Consider the following 16,157-nt stretch of genomic DNA (forward strand, 5'->3'; position numbering starts at 1 on the left):
AAAATTTACCGACAAAGACGACATCAAACAAGTGCATTAAGCCTCCCTAAAGTTATGGCTCAATATATATGCCGCATGCCGCAGGGGCGTAGCTCTTTGGGGGCCCCTTCATTTTTGCTTAATATTTAATTTTTAATGTAAAAAAAACGCTCATTTGGGGGCCCCCTTCATGTGGGGGCCAGGGGGGATTTTCAATTTCTCCCCCCTCCCCCCACCCTAGCTACGCCACTGCGCATGCCTGCTACCGAGTGTTAATTAAACACTTCAACTCTACTACGTAATCGTGTAGGCTGCTCGCTGTTTCAGGAAAGAGAACCTAAACGAATTTGTCTTAGCAAATGAAATAAAAACATGTCTTTATCTTTAATTTCTTCCTCAGTATTTTATTAGAGAACGGTGTCTTTACAAAGCTTATATCAACTCACTCTGTCGGTCTGTCTGTCTGTCTGGTAAAAAGTTTGTACACGTTATTTCGTACACACCCAATCTCGGATCAAGATAAAAACTTTGCACAATTATTTCTTGTACCTGATAAAACAAGAATCAATTTAAAAGAGAAAATAACCAATTGACTAATGGTAATTAATTATTTCGTTTGGTATCGAACAAGTGAAAGCAATTGTACTTGACAAATGTGGTGGTAAAAGTTGAATTAGTCCCCTTTATAATTTGAAGAAAGAAATAGGTCTCCGCTTTAAAGTTTGAAATGAACAATAGATAAATAAAACCTTCAACTTTCATAAGCGTTTCACTGGCGCAGTGGTTAGCGTGTTGGCTTATAGAGAATTGAGCCCTCGAGTTCGAATTTAGGTCGTTCAAATTTAAATAAAATTATAAATGCATTTAAAAAGCGATCATGGTAACATTCACACATATTCTCAATTCTTTCTCCTTCTCCCTTCTTTCTCCTTCTCCCTTCTTTCTCCTTCTCCCTTCTTTCTCCTTCTGCCGCTTTCCCAACTGGTCCAGTCATGTTAAAAATGTTTCTAATCGCAGATTGATTATTGATAGCCTACATCTATTACAAATTTAGTTACATGACATCCAAACTAATTGATACATTAACACCTAAAATAAGTTTCACCTTGACAAAAAATGTCATGTTGTTCTTGTTTTTTTTAACTCTTTCTCTCCTAACCGACGATACAAACGTTGATTCAATCAGAATGTGGTAAATAATTACGGAGAGAAAGAGTTAAGCTATGGTTAGGTTTTGATGTATTATTGCTACAGTCAACCTAATGGTACTCACAGGAGTTGTCTTCAACACTTGGGTGGAGGACAGAAACATCTTTTTAAACAGGTCCACATTTGAAAGTATGTCGTCCACGAGCTTGTTCTCAGTGTTGCTGTACATCTCTCTTGGCGCAGGCAGCACAAGCATCTGGGACATTGAGAAGAGATTATTATTACAGCTTTTATATTTATGCTTATAGTTATAGCATGCTCAGAGCGCTTTGGTCCAATCTCATTTGTGGACCCGTGGAGGGGGGGGGGGAAGGGGTATCTAGGAGTTGGTTTTCCGTGCTGCCTTTAGGCGCTCAGTAAACACAACTCTGCCCGAGTCGGGTGTCGAACCTCGAGCCCCCTTCTAGGTAGCCAAGCCAAGCCAAGTTCAAGCGCACTTGGCCTCTCGACCCACATCACAAAGTAAGTGATTTGTAGAGATTGAATAGTTCTAGTGGGAGGGGGGAGTGTGACAGCCAGGGCCGGATTTAAGGGAAGGCTGGCGAAGCTACAGCTCAGGGGGACTCCACAAAAGAAATAAAAATATATCCGAATTTCAACGGGTGGGAAACTTTTACTTATATCTAAAAGCATGCTATATTTTAGAATAAAGAAATAGAGTTATTGTACATTTAATCTAGCTTTCCTTTAAAAAAAAATATTCAATTAAAATCTTTTTGAAGCCAGAAGACCTGATATCCGTTGTTTTTTTTTTTTTAATTGTACATTAGTAGTAGCGTTAAAAAACACTACCGGAAAACATGTCTCTATCAGAGGGCTTTATTACACAAGAATGACAAAATAATTCACAATAACACAATACACACACACAAGCTGACCTGGATACCAAGCCATTTTGACACACAGAACAGTTCACAACACACAACAAGAAACACTAATACACAACTTAAAGCTCTTCAGTAGTATTCATTCTTCTTGTAATGTTACATTCATTTGTAAAATGTTTTACTTATTTCGGATGTTCCTTCAAAGTTGAAGATAATTACTTCCCAGTCCAAACCTCCGGGGATGGGAACGGGCAGGGTTTGAACCCGGGACCATCGATAAGTCCGAACGACAGTCCAGCGTGCAAACCGCACGACCAGGCAGCCATCCATTCGTCTCTTCTGTATCATCATATGGAGAGATTATCTATTGAGATATTACCAAATTCAGAATAGCCTCAAACCTTAGCTGGACATAGAATTAGATTAGAGGGCATTATGAGATGTTTAACATAAGTCAAAACACCAACTTCTTGACAGTTGGACAATGGACCTCATTCACCAATCGTAAACAAACACCATTTAGCCACGTGATTCTCTATCTCTTCTATACAAATTACGTCATACACTAAGGCTGTCACGTGATAGGTTTTTTTTTTCGTTGTTTTATCAATATTATCACGTGTGTAAATGTTGTTTGTTTACGATTGGTGAATGGGGTCCATTCTAAATTTTGAAATGGGAAAATTCGGCCGTCTAATCTTATGCTTTTTTAATTAAATTTTCACAATAAATAATAAGATAATGGACTTTGATTGTATCAAATTTATCTTATCTCATAAACTCTTATCTCACAATCCGCTGAGTGTAAAACCCAGTGCATCAGAACAGCGTCCTGAAGAGGTTCGCTAGACTTACCCCTGCAGAAGGTGAAGTGCCGATATTTTCATTCACACTTAAGTTTTGAGTAGGAGGTAGCTGGGGGAAAAGAAAGAAGTCAAATTAATATTTCCGATAGAAATTCGGGTTCAAATCTTGGTGAAAGCTTGATTTTTAATTTCAGGATTTTAAGGGCGCCCCTGAGCCCAACCAACTCTAATGGATGCAGGACATTAGTTGGAGAAAAATTTAAAACGGTTAATTGTTGTGCTGGCCACGTGACACCCTCTTAAACTGTGGGACATTGAAACAGATGGCCATTATATCATTCGCCACATATATTGCAAGAACTGAAAGAGTACTTTACTTTTTTTTTAAATTGATATTTATTTGCTGGTTTGTGGCTTGTTAGGATCTGGGGGGGGTGAAGTCCATATATTTTGTTAACTACTCATGCCGAAATCGTATACCTACCTAAGAGCAAGTGATTCTATCAGTTTCAAGGATTAATAACTGGAATAAGTTCCCATTTCAGATCTTATGGTCTATAGGGCAGATGATGCAAAGGTAACTGTTTCTGTGGCCTACGGTTTACGAGGGTGTCATGTGGCCAGCACAATGACCAACCGCCTTTACTTTTCCCCAACTTATGCTAGGTACCCATTAGAGCTGGGTGGACTTAGAGGCGCCCTAAGATCCCGTAATAAAAAAAAAAGAACAGTCTATACCCTGGAGTCGAACCCCGGCCCTCGGTTCGGATGCCAAGCGCTTTACCGCTCAGCCACCACGCATATAATATCTTACCTACTTGAAGTTTAAATACATCAGAGTGGTCAAGACGCGTTTAAGGATAAAATATCGCCTGCATGGTCAAGGTGTCTTACCTCAGTGTCACTAGGAGTCTCCTCCAGAGAGGTCTTGGAGTACATCAAAAGACACAGTCCACCGTCCAGGAGTGGTACCTGGTTACTGACATCTAGAGGTGTGCGGACGAATAATAATTGTGTTGATTACAAAATCAATTATAACTAAAGAACTAGTACTATCTAGATATCAAGGAGTGGTCTTACTCAACGAAAGAGCTTGAGAGTTAAGAGTCAGGTCCAACGATGTTTAGGTCAGTGACCGTCAGTGGCATGGTTCATGTGAGTGATCATTGTAAATGTATTATCCTCACGCCTGCTGACCAACATTTCTTAAGGACATGTTCCTGCTTACCCAGTGTTATTCTAGGAAGTTTCTGAAGATGGAATTCGGTGGCATCCCCGTGGAAACGTCTGTTAGGGGAGGCAATCAGGAAAAAAAAAGACACTTCCTCCCGTGGGCTTCTGACGAACATTGCATGTGGAGCTGACAAAAGAAAAGCTACCCTGTAATCACCAGGCGCCGTTGTACTTTCATCCTTCTTTCTGCTTCTGTTGTGTATGACATCTGCAATCCGGAACCCTTCCTTCCTCTCCATGTGGATCTATCCAGTGCTACTTTTCCCCAGCTGCTAGTGTCGATTTTGAATGAAGAGTTTCATGTCGCGTTTGCATACAACTGTATACCGTAAAAGTAGGCGACCAGCGGCTCTCCTGCCTTCTGCTAGATCTATGGCTTCCCACTTAAGTCTGTGATCAACACTTGTAGCGCTACTCTTAGCTTCAACTCTTGCAACACACAATCTACATTTGTGACTCCACATTATCTTCTTTAATAATCTACATTTGTGACTCCACATTATCTTCTTTAATAATCTACATTTGTGACTCCACATTATCTTCTTTAATAATCTACATTTGTGACTCCACATTATCTTCTTTAATAATCTACATTTGTGACTCCACATTATCTTCTTTAATAATCTACATTTGTGACTCCACATTATCTTCTTTAATAATCTACATTTGTGACTCCACATTATCTTCTTTAATAATCTACATTTGTGACTCCACATTATCTTCTTTAATAATCTACATTTGTGACTCCACATTATCTTCTTTAATAATCTACATTTGTGACTCCACATTATCTTCTTTAATAATCTACATTTGTGACTCCACATTATCTTCTTTAATGATCTACATTTGTGACTCCACATTATCTTCTTAAATATCTACATTTGTGACTCCACATTATCTTCTTTAATAATCTACATTTGTGACTCCACATTATCTTCTTAAATACTCTACATTTGTGACTCCACATTATCTTCTTTAATAATCTACATTTGTGACTCCACATTATCTTCTTTAATAATCTACATTTGTGACTCCACATTATCTTCTTAAATATCTACATTTGTGACTCCACATTATCTTCTTTAATAATCTACATTTGTGACTCCACATTATCTTCTTTAATACTCTACATTTGTGACTCCACATTATCTTCTTTAATAATCTACATTTGTGACTCCACATTATCTTCTTTAATAATCTACATTTGTGAGACAACTTTTTAGTTCAGCGACAAAATGCTATCGTCCTTTTTTGAAGCGTAACATCGGCGACGCACCAAACAGAGCGGACTTTAAACGCGACATAAAATCTGCCGTTTCTAGATTAGGGCTAAGAGTTACTGCCTAGTCTGGACACTAGTAACATCTAGCTATGGACAGAGGATTTGGACTTGTATTTCTTTAGTGTTAGACTGTTGAACTTACATGCCGTCCTTACGTCAGTGTTTAAGACATACTATGTTTTGTGTTTAAGACATACTATGTTTTGTGTTTAAGACATACTATGTTTTGTGTTTAAGACATACTATGTTTTGTGTTTAAGACATGATATGTTTTGTGTTTAAGACATGCTATGTTTTGTGTTTAAGACATGCTATGTTTTGTGTTTAAGACATGCTATGTTTTGTGTTTAAGACATACTATGTTTTGTGTTTAAGACATACTATATTTTGTGTTTAAGACATACTATATTTTGTGTTTAAGTCATACTATGTTTTGTGTTTAAGACATACTATATTTTGTGTTTAAGACATACTATATTTTGTGTTTAAGACATACTATGTTTTGTGTTTAAGACATACTATGTTTTGTGTTTAAGACATACTATATTTTGTGTTTAAGACTTACTATATTTTGTGTTTAAGACATACTATATTTTGTGTTTAAGACATACTATATTTTGTGTTTAAGACATACTATATTTTGTGTTTAAGACATACTATGTTTTGTGTTTAAGACATTCTATGTTTTGTGTTTAAGACATGCTATGTTTTGTGTTTAAGACATACTATATTTTGTGTTTAAGACTTACTATATTTTGTGTTTAAGACATACTATGTTTTGTGTTTAAGACATACTATGTTTTGTGTTTAAGACATACTATGTTTTGTGTTTAAGACATACTATGTTTTGTGTTTAAGACATACTATATTTTGTGTTTAAGACATACTATATTTTGTGATGTTTAGCAGATCATTAATGAGACATACTATGTATTGTGATGTTTAGCAGATCATTAATGAGACATACTATGTTTTGTGATGTTTAGCAGATCATTAATGAGACATACTATGTATTGTGATGTTTAGCAGATCATTAATGAGACATACTATGTATTGTGATGTTTAGCAGATCATTAATGAGACATACTATGTATTGTGATGTTTAGCAGATCATTAATGAGACATACTATGTATTGTGATGTTTAGCAGATCATTAAGGAACTCAAGCCTAACTCATTGAAGGCCTTTTAATACCTCGTCACGCGAAAACCAGAATATTACAAAAAACATTACAAACAACAGTTTCTCTCAAATCACAAGTAAGTAAACCCTGGTTTCTTGTCACATAAGCACTAACTCTAAAAATTCAATAGAAATCAAGAACCATAAACACTGTAAGCCATAAAACTGTATAAAATTTAATTATGGTTATCTTCTATTGAAACCAAATGTATAACATTCTAACTAAAGTATTTTGTTTGTTTGTTTAAAACTTTCTGCTGGATGTTGATGTACAAAGCTGGATACAAGACATCGAAGATTCCTACTAGCCCTGCTGGACCGTCGAGATGAATAGTTCAAGCCACAGAAGTCTGGCACCAAGATCTTTCTAAGTCTCTAGCAATGACTCTACGATCTTCAATGTCTACATAGCCCCTGATCGACTCACGGAGACCACTGATGTCGTAATAGACACTTTCTGTCGAATATCCGTTGCCTGGGAGGTCGTAATCAATGGCTTCTTGACTGTGAAGACCGGCGCCCCATTTCTCTTCGATTTCTCGAGCTATCGCCCTGGCGTTGGATAAGTTGCGTAACGAGCTTCTGGTTTCATTTAGAGATTCTGAGAAAGTATCGTCGAAGAACGTGTAGTTTGGTGACCCCTGAATGACTGGCTCCGGGGTGGGGTGGCTCCATTGATCTGGTGTCGTTTTGTTGAAGCCTGATAAATTATGTTTTAAATCGAGGGAGGTTAAGGCTATTGGTTCATCTTTTAAAGTTGAAAGGTCAAGGTGCATGCCGAGTTCTTGCTGTGTGCCGTAGAAATCTTCTTCAAATTGCACTCTCTCGGCTAGCCAATCCAAATGCGCATCGTCTTCTTCCAAAGCAAAAGTATCATCTTCGTAACTGCTCGGCGTATCTTCGGGCTGAGGTCTCGTTCGGGTGTTCTCGGCAAGTGACGTCATCAAGACAGGCGACGTGTCCCGTGGTTTATCGTTGATTCTTCCCGTCTCAATAGCACTGTATCTATCCAATCGATCGACTAGAGTTGCCTCCGCTTCGGAAAACCCTTCGTCCAGATCCGCCAAAGGAGTTTGTATCTCCTGCTGACTGATCTGTGGGGGGCTCAGCCTGGGAGCATTGGTAGAGCTGGACATCCAACTGATGGCTAGTTCTGTGAAGCCGGTGTCCGAAGCAACGACGTGAGACATACTACTAGAGACATCGCATTGGTGAGTGTTGCTTAGTATGTACTCCGAAGGGGTACCCACTGAAAACTGCGTCGTACAAGAACTGACCCCTGCAATCGTCGCGTCTTCCATATCACTTTCACTTGAGTGTCTTGACGTAATACCAACATAACCTTCGGAACCGGTCAATTCCAAACGGACGTCGGCCATTTTTTTTATCTTAGCTTGGGAGTCAAATTCATCGACCGATCCGGCTGTTAGAACTACTTTAGGCTGGTCCGAACTTGATGGCTTCTGTCCACTCGCCGTTTGCCGCAAGTTATCCAACTCATCTGGGAACAAGATTGACGTAGAGATTAAAGTCTGTCTTGGCGTAAACATTCGGGTGCATTCGTTAATTCCTAGGTACAAAGCGCTTCGAAACAAAGTGAAACGAATAAAACTGTTTCTCTGAATCATTATTTAACCCTTAAAACGCGTGTGATAGTTTAGCCTCTAAATATTGGGAGTATAATTCCATTTTGGATGAACTCATTGTTAAACAGCTCAGCACTTAAAGGGTTAATGACACTTCATAATTAGAGGCAGCGGTTTTATCAGATAATAACTTTCTACTAAGACCAAAAAAAAAAATTATTCTAATTTCCAATGCAATTTTCCATATTATTTTTTTATTCGGTAGACTTTACCTGTTGCGATGTAGATATGTGAGGATATCTTATCTTATAAGTTATAGATGTTTCTTTAAAAAAAAAAGATAATTACGTAGGTGTAGAGATGTGAGGATTTCTTATCTTATAAGTTATAGACGTTTCTTTAAAAAAAGATTATGATTACGTAGGTGTAGAGATGTGAGGATTTCTTATCTTATAAGTTATAGACGTTTCTTCAAATAAAGATTATAACTACGTCTTTCTCGTATTTATATTGTAATCTAGTCGTGCATGTCAATAAGAGACTTTAAAATTACTAAATTATTGGTTTCCATGGCTGATTCAGGCAACCCGTTTCATGCTCAGATGGCACTAGAATATAAGAATCACTTGTTCAATTTTTTTTTTCTTGCATTGCATGTAAGTAAATACCTTTGGCAAACGACACTAGCTCCAGCTGGAATAACCTGCGGCCGAACATTCCGGGCTCACATAGGTCTCACCAGCCACACGAGGAGGCATAAAGCCCCAGTGCAAAGCCCTCAGCCCCCCCTGGATGACAAAGTGGTCATCATCGAACCACGATGGACGAACTATATATAAATACCTTGCTGAGTATTTTATCAAGCTATGCTTTTGTATTTGTAATTTATGCTTAATTGTTTTAGTAAAGTAAGTAAAGTTCCCCTTTCAGACCTTGTGATCTATGGGACAGTTGATGTAAAGGTAATCTGTTTCACGGTTAACGAGGGTATGATGTGGCCAACACAAGTGCCGACCGCCATTACGTATTCCCAACTAATGTCAAGTACCGATTAGACCTTGGTGGACCTTGGCGCCCTAAAGATCTTGAAATTGAAAAATCACAGTCTTCACCAGGATTCGAACCCAGGAGCCCCGGTTCGGAAGGGTTAGGGCCACCGCGTTTCCTTTAATGTGTATGTGTCTATGAGGTAGTGAAGGGTAAATTACGTTGTTAATGAGTCCTGGAATAATTTCTTTGTTTTGAGTTGATTTTGAGTTTGAGTTTTGAGTCAAGGCACATCGGCACAATTTAGGCCATGCCGTGCCCGTAATCCTTGTATTGTTTTCCATGTTTTGGATGCTCCTTTAGAGTTGAAGATAATTTACTTTCTAGTCCAAACCTCCCGCAGGGCAACGGGGGATGGCAGCGGGCAGGGTTTGAACCGGGGACAATCGATAAATCTGAGCAGCCCAGCGCGCAAACCAACCAGGCATCTATTTAAAGGTATCGCTAAGCATTGATAGGACTGCAAAATATAGGTTTACAATTTTCGAGGGGGGGGGAGGCTAAGATTTATTTAATTCGATGCTGTCGTCGCCAAGTTTTAGTCTAGACAATTACCCATCGTGAAAGGATCCGGCGGCATTTCTGTTTGACCTTGACCTTTGAGCGTATTGGTCAGCTCAGTGTATGCGTCACTCAGAAGCTTTGTGAAACGCTCCGTCTTGGTCTCTCTGACGATTCTTTCCTCGTTCTTTTGGATGAGTTCTTGAGAAAACAAACAAATATTAAAAACCGATTTTAAAACAAAAACAAAGCTTATATTAAGCGTAATTTTTATCAATTACTTTTCATTATAGACTACATTGAATCTGTAATAGATCTAAACTAACAATAAAAAGCATTTATAAAAATTTAAAAATCGAATGCATGGCTCAAGGCTTCTCAAGCCAACACGGCAACCACTCTGCTAGTGGAGAGCCCATGAACATGGAAGATTGCATAGTTATTGTTTCTATAATCTCGACCCATTTTTCAGACTTGTGTTCACCAAGACTCAGACAACGACCTATAAAGGGGACTAATTCAGTTGCCGCCACTTCAGTCAATTACTAATTCTTTCCCTTGTTCAAGATATCAAATAAAATAATGTATTACCAATAGTTAAGAAACTTATTGATTTTTATTCTTGGGTTGTCAGGTAAAAGAAATAATTGTGCAAAATTTCAGCTTGATCTGAGATTGGGTGTGGGAGAAATCACGTGAACAAACCTTTCACCAGACGACAGAGTGAGTTGATAAAAGCTTTATAAAAACTTGTCTTGATTACATTTCAAAACTTAGCTATTAAAAATAAATATCTAAATCTCAATACTTCGAATGACAAAAATAAACAATTTGAAACTTAGACCTTGATATCAAAACTATAGGGTGCCCCGCCCTCGCTCACACACTCTCACCCCTCTAACTGCCCCCCTGCTAGTTTGTGTGTGTGTGTGTGAATCATTTAGAGCGTAAGATGGTTGAAACATGCACGATACTGGTAAAAGGGATAAATTCAGGTAAACAGGGCCGGATTTACATTTAGCCAACACAAGTTACAGCTTAGGGCTCACAAGATATATTTAGCCCAGACGTATACAATCTGGACATGTAAATGGGCATCCGAAGAGGCCGATTTCTCAAAAAGCTTAAGGGTTTTTTAAGTCTTAATACGGGACTGGTGGTATACTACTGGACTTTATAAAAACCATTTCATACATTTAGTTGCTAAGTGTTGATCCAGAAGCGTAGCTAGGGTAAGACGGTAGCGACCTTAGGGGGCGGCAAGTGGGGCAACCGCTTCAGGCCCCGCGCCCTGGGGGGGGGGGGGGGGGCGCGAACGGAGATTTACTTTCACCTTCAGTTTCGAAAACCAGACCAGTTATCAAAAACTAGGACTTGTTACTTAATATTTTGGAATACTTTGACTGCATCTTTTTGATACTAATAGCCAATGACATCCTTAGCATACATTTTTGTTTTCGAAATACAGTGCTGTTTCGGTAAGGACAACATCTTATGACCTGTAGATTCTAAGAGTCTATCATTATTTAACAGTTCATCTTGGATTTAAAAAAAAAATCTAGTTTGCACAGCGACAAGCCAGAAACATGGACTTCCGTGACAAATCGTCTGTGACCGTCTAAGCAACTATTCGGCAAGTGTTCGTTTTATTGCAAGTGTTCGTTTTATTGCGAGTGTTCGTTTTATTGCAAGTGTTCGTTTTATTGCAAGTGTTCGTTTTATTGCACGTGTTCGTTTTATTGCAAGTGTTCGTGTTTTTTTTTAAGTGTTCGTTTTTTCCCCAATCATTTCATTGCAGATGTTCGTTTTATTGCAATTGTTCATTTCGTTGCGAATGTTCGTTTTAGTGCAATTGTTCGTTTTATTGTTAGTGTTCGTTTCATCGCAAGTGTTCGTTTTATTGCAAGTGTTTGTTTTATTGCACGTGTTCGTTTTATTGCAAGTGTTCGTTTTTTTTTTAAGTGTTCGTTTTTTTCCCAATCATTTCATTGCAGATGTTCGTTTTATTGCAATTGTTCATTTCGTTGCGAATGTTCGTTTTAGTGCAATTGTTCGTTTTATTGTTAGTGTTCGTTTCATAGCAATTGTTCGTTTTATTGCACGTATTCGTTTTATTGCAAGTGTTCGTTTTATTACAAGTGTTCGTTTTATTGCGAATGTTCGTTTCATTGCGAATGTTCTTATTACTAGCGTTCATTTTATTGCAAGTGTTCGTTTCATTGTAAATGTTCGTTTATTGTAAGTGTTCGTTTTATTGTAAGTGTTCGTTTTATTGCGAGTGTTCGTTTCATTGCACCTGTTCGTTTTATTGCAAGTGTTCGTTTTATTGCGAGTGTTCATTTTATTGCGAGTGTTCGTTTTATTGCAAGTGTTCGTTTTATTGCAAGTGTTCGTTTTATTGCAAGTGTTCGTTTCATTGCGAATGTTCGTTTTATTGCAAGCATTCATTTTATTGCAATTGTTCGTTTTATTGCAAGTGTTCTGGTTCTCCGTATTTAACAGTTATTTTTCTACTTCAGCTTAGCAGAAGTTATAATCTACTTTGTTGACTTTTTCTTGCAAAATGTTTCTGAATCATTAGTTACGTTGATTATCAAAGACAATAACAATACAGTACGTAACGCACTCAAGCTTCCAATATTAAGGTACCATGTTTTGGAACAAAACTAAGGCCCTACAGTGGTAGAGGCGGACGAGCCCGTTGGCTTTCAGTTGTATGGTAAATATAATATACCCTTATTGCTCAGGGCCCCGCATACGACACTTGCCCAGGGCTCCGCGCTCTGCTAAGACCGCCTCTGCGGGATGGAGGGGGGAAATGAATGTGCTTTACATTAAATATTAAATATTAAATATGCAGGGACCCCAAACAGGTCAAGCCCCCCCGGGGCCCCCATATTACGGCTAATTCCTAGCTACGCAAAGTCTGTAACTTACCATCCAGGTTCTCGTTCGATCTCACAGCAGGTTGTTTGATGATATTTAGACTTGCTTCCCTTTTGATGTCAGACACTTTGGTTCTTTCCACGCTTTCTGAAGAGCTGGTCGTGACATGGAAATTTCGTCGCGCATTTTTAGCCTCCATATAGCTGTGATTAGAGTCATCTGTGCAGGAGTGAACAGAGCAACAGTTTAGGGCTTTAGGGGCTCAATTCAACTGTAGGGAGTTTTTGTGTAACTTTTGTTTCGTATTGCAAACATTAAAGTCATCTCAAGAGATCTTACTTTTTTATTTTTTTAGCGCTTAGTTGTCAGTTCTATCGTATGTTGTAAATTACAGAGACTACTGTAAAAGAGAAGATAATTACGTCCTACGCATTTCATGTGCCAATTTTCTCCCTTAGTCCAAGAGTACCCACATTCTAATATTGGCCTAATCAAGATTTAATAGCAATTTAGTTTTATTTCCTGTTTGATTTGTAAATATTTCTTTTCATCTATGTTTTGTTTGATTTTTTTAACAATTTCATCAATATAGAGATAACTTTTCATTGATTATTACACCTAGATATTTTGAGTTCTATATATTTCATTTGTCAGTTGTAAGATCCTATTTGTCGGTTTATAGATGTTAATATATCAGTTGTATAGATCTTAATATATTAGTTCTATAGATCTTAACATATCAGTTGTAGAGATCCTAATAAATTAGTTGTATAAATCTTAATATATCAGTTCTATAGATCTTAGCATATCAGTTGTATAGATCTTAATATATCAGTTGTATAGATCCTAATAAATTAGTTGTATCGATCTTAATATATCAGTTGTATAGATCTTAATATATTAGTTCTATAGATCTTAACATATCAGTTGTAGAGATCCTAATAAATTAGTTGTATAAATCTTAATATATCAGTTCTATAGATCTTAGCATATCAGTTGTATAGATCTTAATAAATTAGTTGTATAGATCTTAATATATCAGTTGTATAGATCTTAATATATTAGTTCTATAGATCTTAACATATCAGTTGTAGAGATCCTAATAAATTAGTTGTATAAATCTTAATATATCAGTTCTATAGATCTTAGCATATCAGTTGTATAGATCTTAATAAATTAGTTGTATAGATCTTAATATATCAGTTCTATAGATCTTAGCATATCAGTTGTATAGATCTTAATATATCAGTTGTATAGATCCTAATAAATTAGTTGTATCGATCTTAATATATCAGTTGTATAGATCTTAATATATCAGTTGTATAGATCTTAATATAACAGTTGTTTAGATCTTATATAACATATCAGTTGTATACATAGTAATATATCATTTGTATAGATCTTAACGTATCAGTTGTATAGATGTTAATAATGTTTGTTTATATATATATCAGTTGTATAAATCTTAATATATCAGCTGTATAGATTTTAATATATCAGTTGTATAATCTCACTATATCAACTGTATAGATCTTAATATATCAGTTGTATAGATGTTAATATATCAGCTGTATAGATCTTAATATATCAGTTGTATAGATCTTAATATATCAGCTGTATAGATCTTACTATATCAGTGGTATAGATCTTACTATATCAGTTCTATAGATCTTATTATATCAGTTGTATAGATCTTACTATATCAGTTGTATAGGTCTTACTATATCAGTGGTATAGATCCTACTATATCAGTTGTATAGATCTTACTATATCAGTTGTATAGATCTTACTATATCAGTTCTATAGGTCTTACTTTATCAGTTGTATAGATCTTACTATATCAGTTCTATTGGTCTTACTGGTCCAGCTTATAATCTCCTCAATTCTTTTCCTCCTCTCCCGGACAATGACACTAGTTCGGCCGTGAACTGTATCCAGCGTGTCATTGATAATGGATATATCCACAATGCCAGTCACCGGGAGCATCCAAGGGGCCACAATTCTCATCCAGCAGCGTCGCCCGGTGATAGAGTGTTTGACTTTCTCCTGCTGGCGGACGCTGGTACTGAAAGAATATAAGAAGCTGTATAAATGTCCTCACAACTCTGGTGTAGAGTGGAAGGTGATTTGTTGCGGACGGTCTTTGACTTGTAGCAGCTAAATGCTGGTAGACTTCTTCTTTTTCTTCTTGAAACTGTCAGGTAGAGTTGAGCCTTCGGCTCTTTAAACTCTAGGCCAGCAAAAGTGAACAAGAGCTCTCTTTCACCGGCCTGAATGAGAACAGTGTACACTGTTCTGTCTGGCGGGTGGGTCAGACTCGTAGCAAGAGGCCGCGTACACTAAGACCCCCGCCATTTTCCTTTTCTATACCAGGCTAACCGTGCGGGACACGCCATTTATGTAACAGCCCCCTGAGGAACAGCGCCTGGATTGTGACATGTTTGTGGGAGCTTTTCTACAACTCCGCGCAGTGCAATGAGGATGCTCTCGCACCCCCTCGGGCATCCCCACGGGAGTCTTGTTTTGCTAACCTTTAGCCTAATCGTTTCCTCCTAAGATCGTTTCCACCCGGGCGCCACTATGGGGCAGGGTAGCATGCCCGGGATGCTGGTAGACACGATAGTTAAGATATATTACGCCTACGGCGGTTTAGTTGTCTTCAAGCAGTTTGGTGCTACAAGTCAACGACCAGTAACAACCATCAGTAAGGGAGACTGAGGAACTAAAATATGTGTGTGTTATTGTGCTTTAGTTTTGTATTAGTGATAAAGCGATGGGGTTCCAAACCGAGGGATCTCGAGTTGAAATTCGCGTGAGAGTGGGGTATCGAATTCGAGATTTTAGGACCCCTCCTCCCCCAGTCAGCTTAACTTCAATTCAACTCAGGGTTTAAGTATGTGGAAGCCCGGGGGCAAAATTTTAGTGGAGGCCCCTACACTTTATTCGTAAGCTTTAAAAAAAAATCCAGTTATTAATAAAATACTAAGAACTAAAATTTTTACATTATAAATAAAAGAGTACTTCGTTTTAAAAAATAAAATTATTTAATATGCAAATTTTGGTAACCAGAATGTAAATTTTGGGGGTTTACGTCATGTAGTCATTCCAGATTATATTACGAGTCTACAAGTATATGATAAGTAGACACTTTGTAACTACGATAATAGTGTTGCCAACTTTGTAACTACGATAGTGTTCCAACTTTGTATCTACGACTGTGTTTCCAACTTTGTAACTACGACAATGTTGGCTGCCTGGCTGCCTGGTCGTGCTTTTTGCGCGCTGGACTGTCGTTCGGATTTATCGATGGTCGAGGGTTCAAATCCTGCCCGCTCCCATCCCACGTCGTCCTAAGGGAGTTTTGGACTAGGAAGTAAACTAACTCTGAAGGAACATCCGAAACATGTAAAACATTTTACAAACAATGTAAGAATTGAAATATTTTAGGTAAAAATGCAAAAAAAAAATGTCTCAAAAATTAGAAGTTGCTGACCATTTGAAATATGGCTTTTTCTCTTTTGCGGGGGCCCCTTTTGTGGATTCTCCTGGGAAGTAGCCCCGCCTGTACTCCCTTATATGCGGTCCTGCCTGCAATACGTTAGTGATGTAAATGCGGTTG

At 37.8% G+C, this 16,157-nt stretch overlaps 1 protein-coding gene across 2 annotated transcripts in view; it reads right to left on the minus strand.

The window, feature by feature from the left end:
• The window catches only part of LOC106074916 (uncharacterized), a 30,437-nt gene that overhangs the window by 5,846 nt on the left and 8,434 nt on the right, over positions 1 to 16,157 (minus strand). Inside the window, exons 6-11 of one of the 2 annotated variants that reach the window (XM_056044903.1) lie at positions 14,398 to 14,603; positions 12,590 to 12,757; positions 9,707 to 9,853; positions 3,716 to 3,807; positions 2,871 to 2,930; positions 1,253 to 1,384 (exon numbers count right to left, since the gene is read on the minus strand). In XM_056044903.1, the coding sequence (XP_055900878.1) occupies positions 1,253 to 1,384; positions 2,871 to 2,930; positions 3,716 to 3,807; positions 9,707 to 9,853; positions 12,590 to 12,757; positions 14,398 to 14,603 (805 nt within the window). Of the gene's footprint in view, positions 1 to 1,252; positions 1,385 to 2,870; positions 2,931 to 3,715; positions 3,808 to 6,674; positions 8,020 to 9,706; positions 9,854 to 12,589; positions 12,758 to 14,397; positions 14,604 to 16,157 lie in introns of those variants that run through there. The other variant, XM_056044902.1, reaches the window with a different exon arrangement.

This window comes from Biomphalaria glabrata, chromosome 10 (assembly GCF_947242115.1).
Source record: "Biomphalaria glabrata chromosome 10, xgBioGlab47.1, whole genome shotgun sequence".
In the NCBI taxonomy this organism is placed as follows: Eukaryota; Metazoa; Mollusca; class Gastropoda; family Planorbidae; genus Biomphalaria; species Biomphalaria glabrata.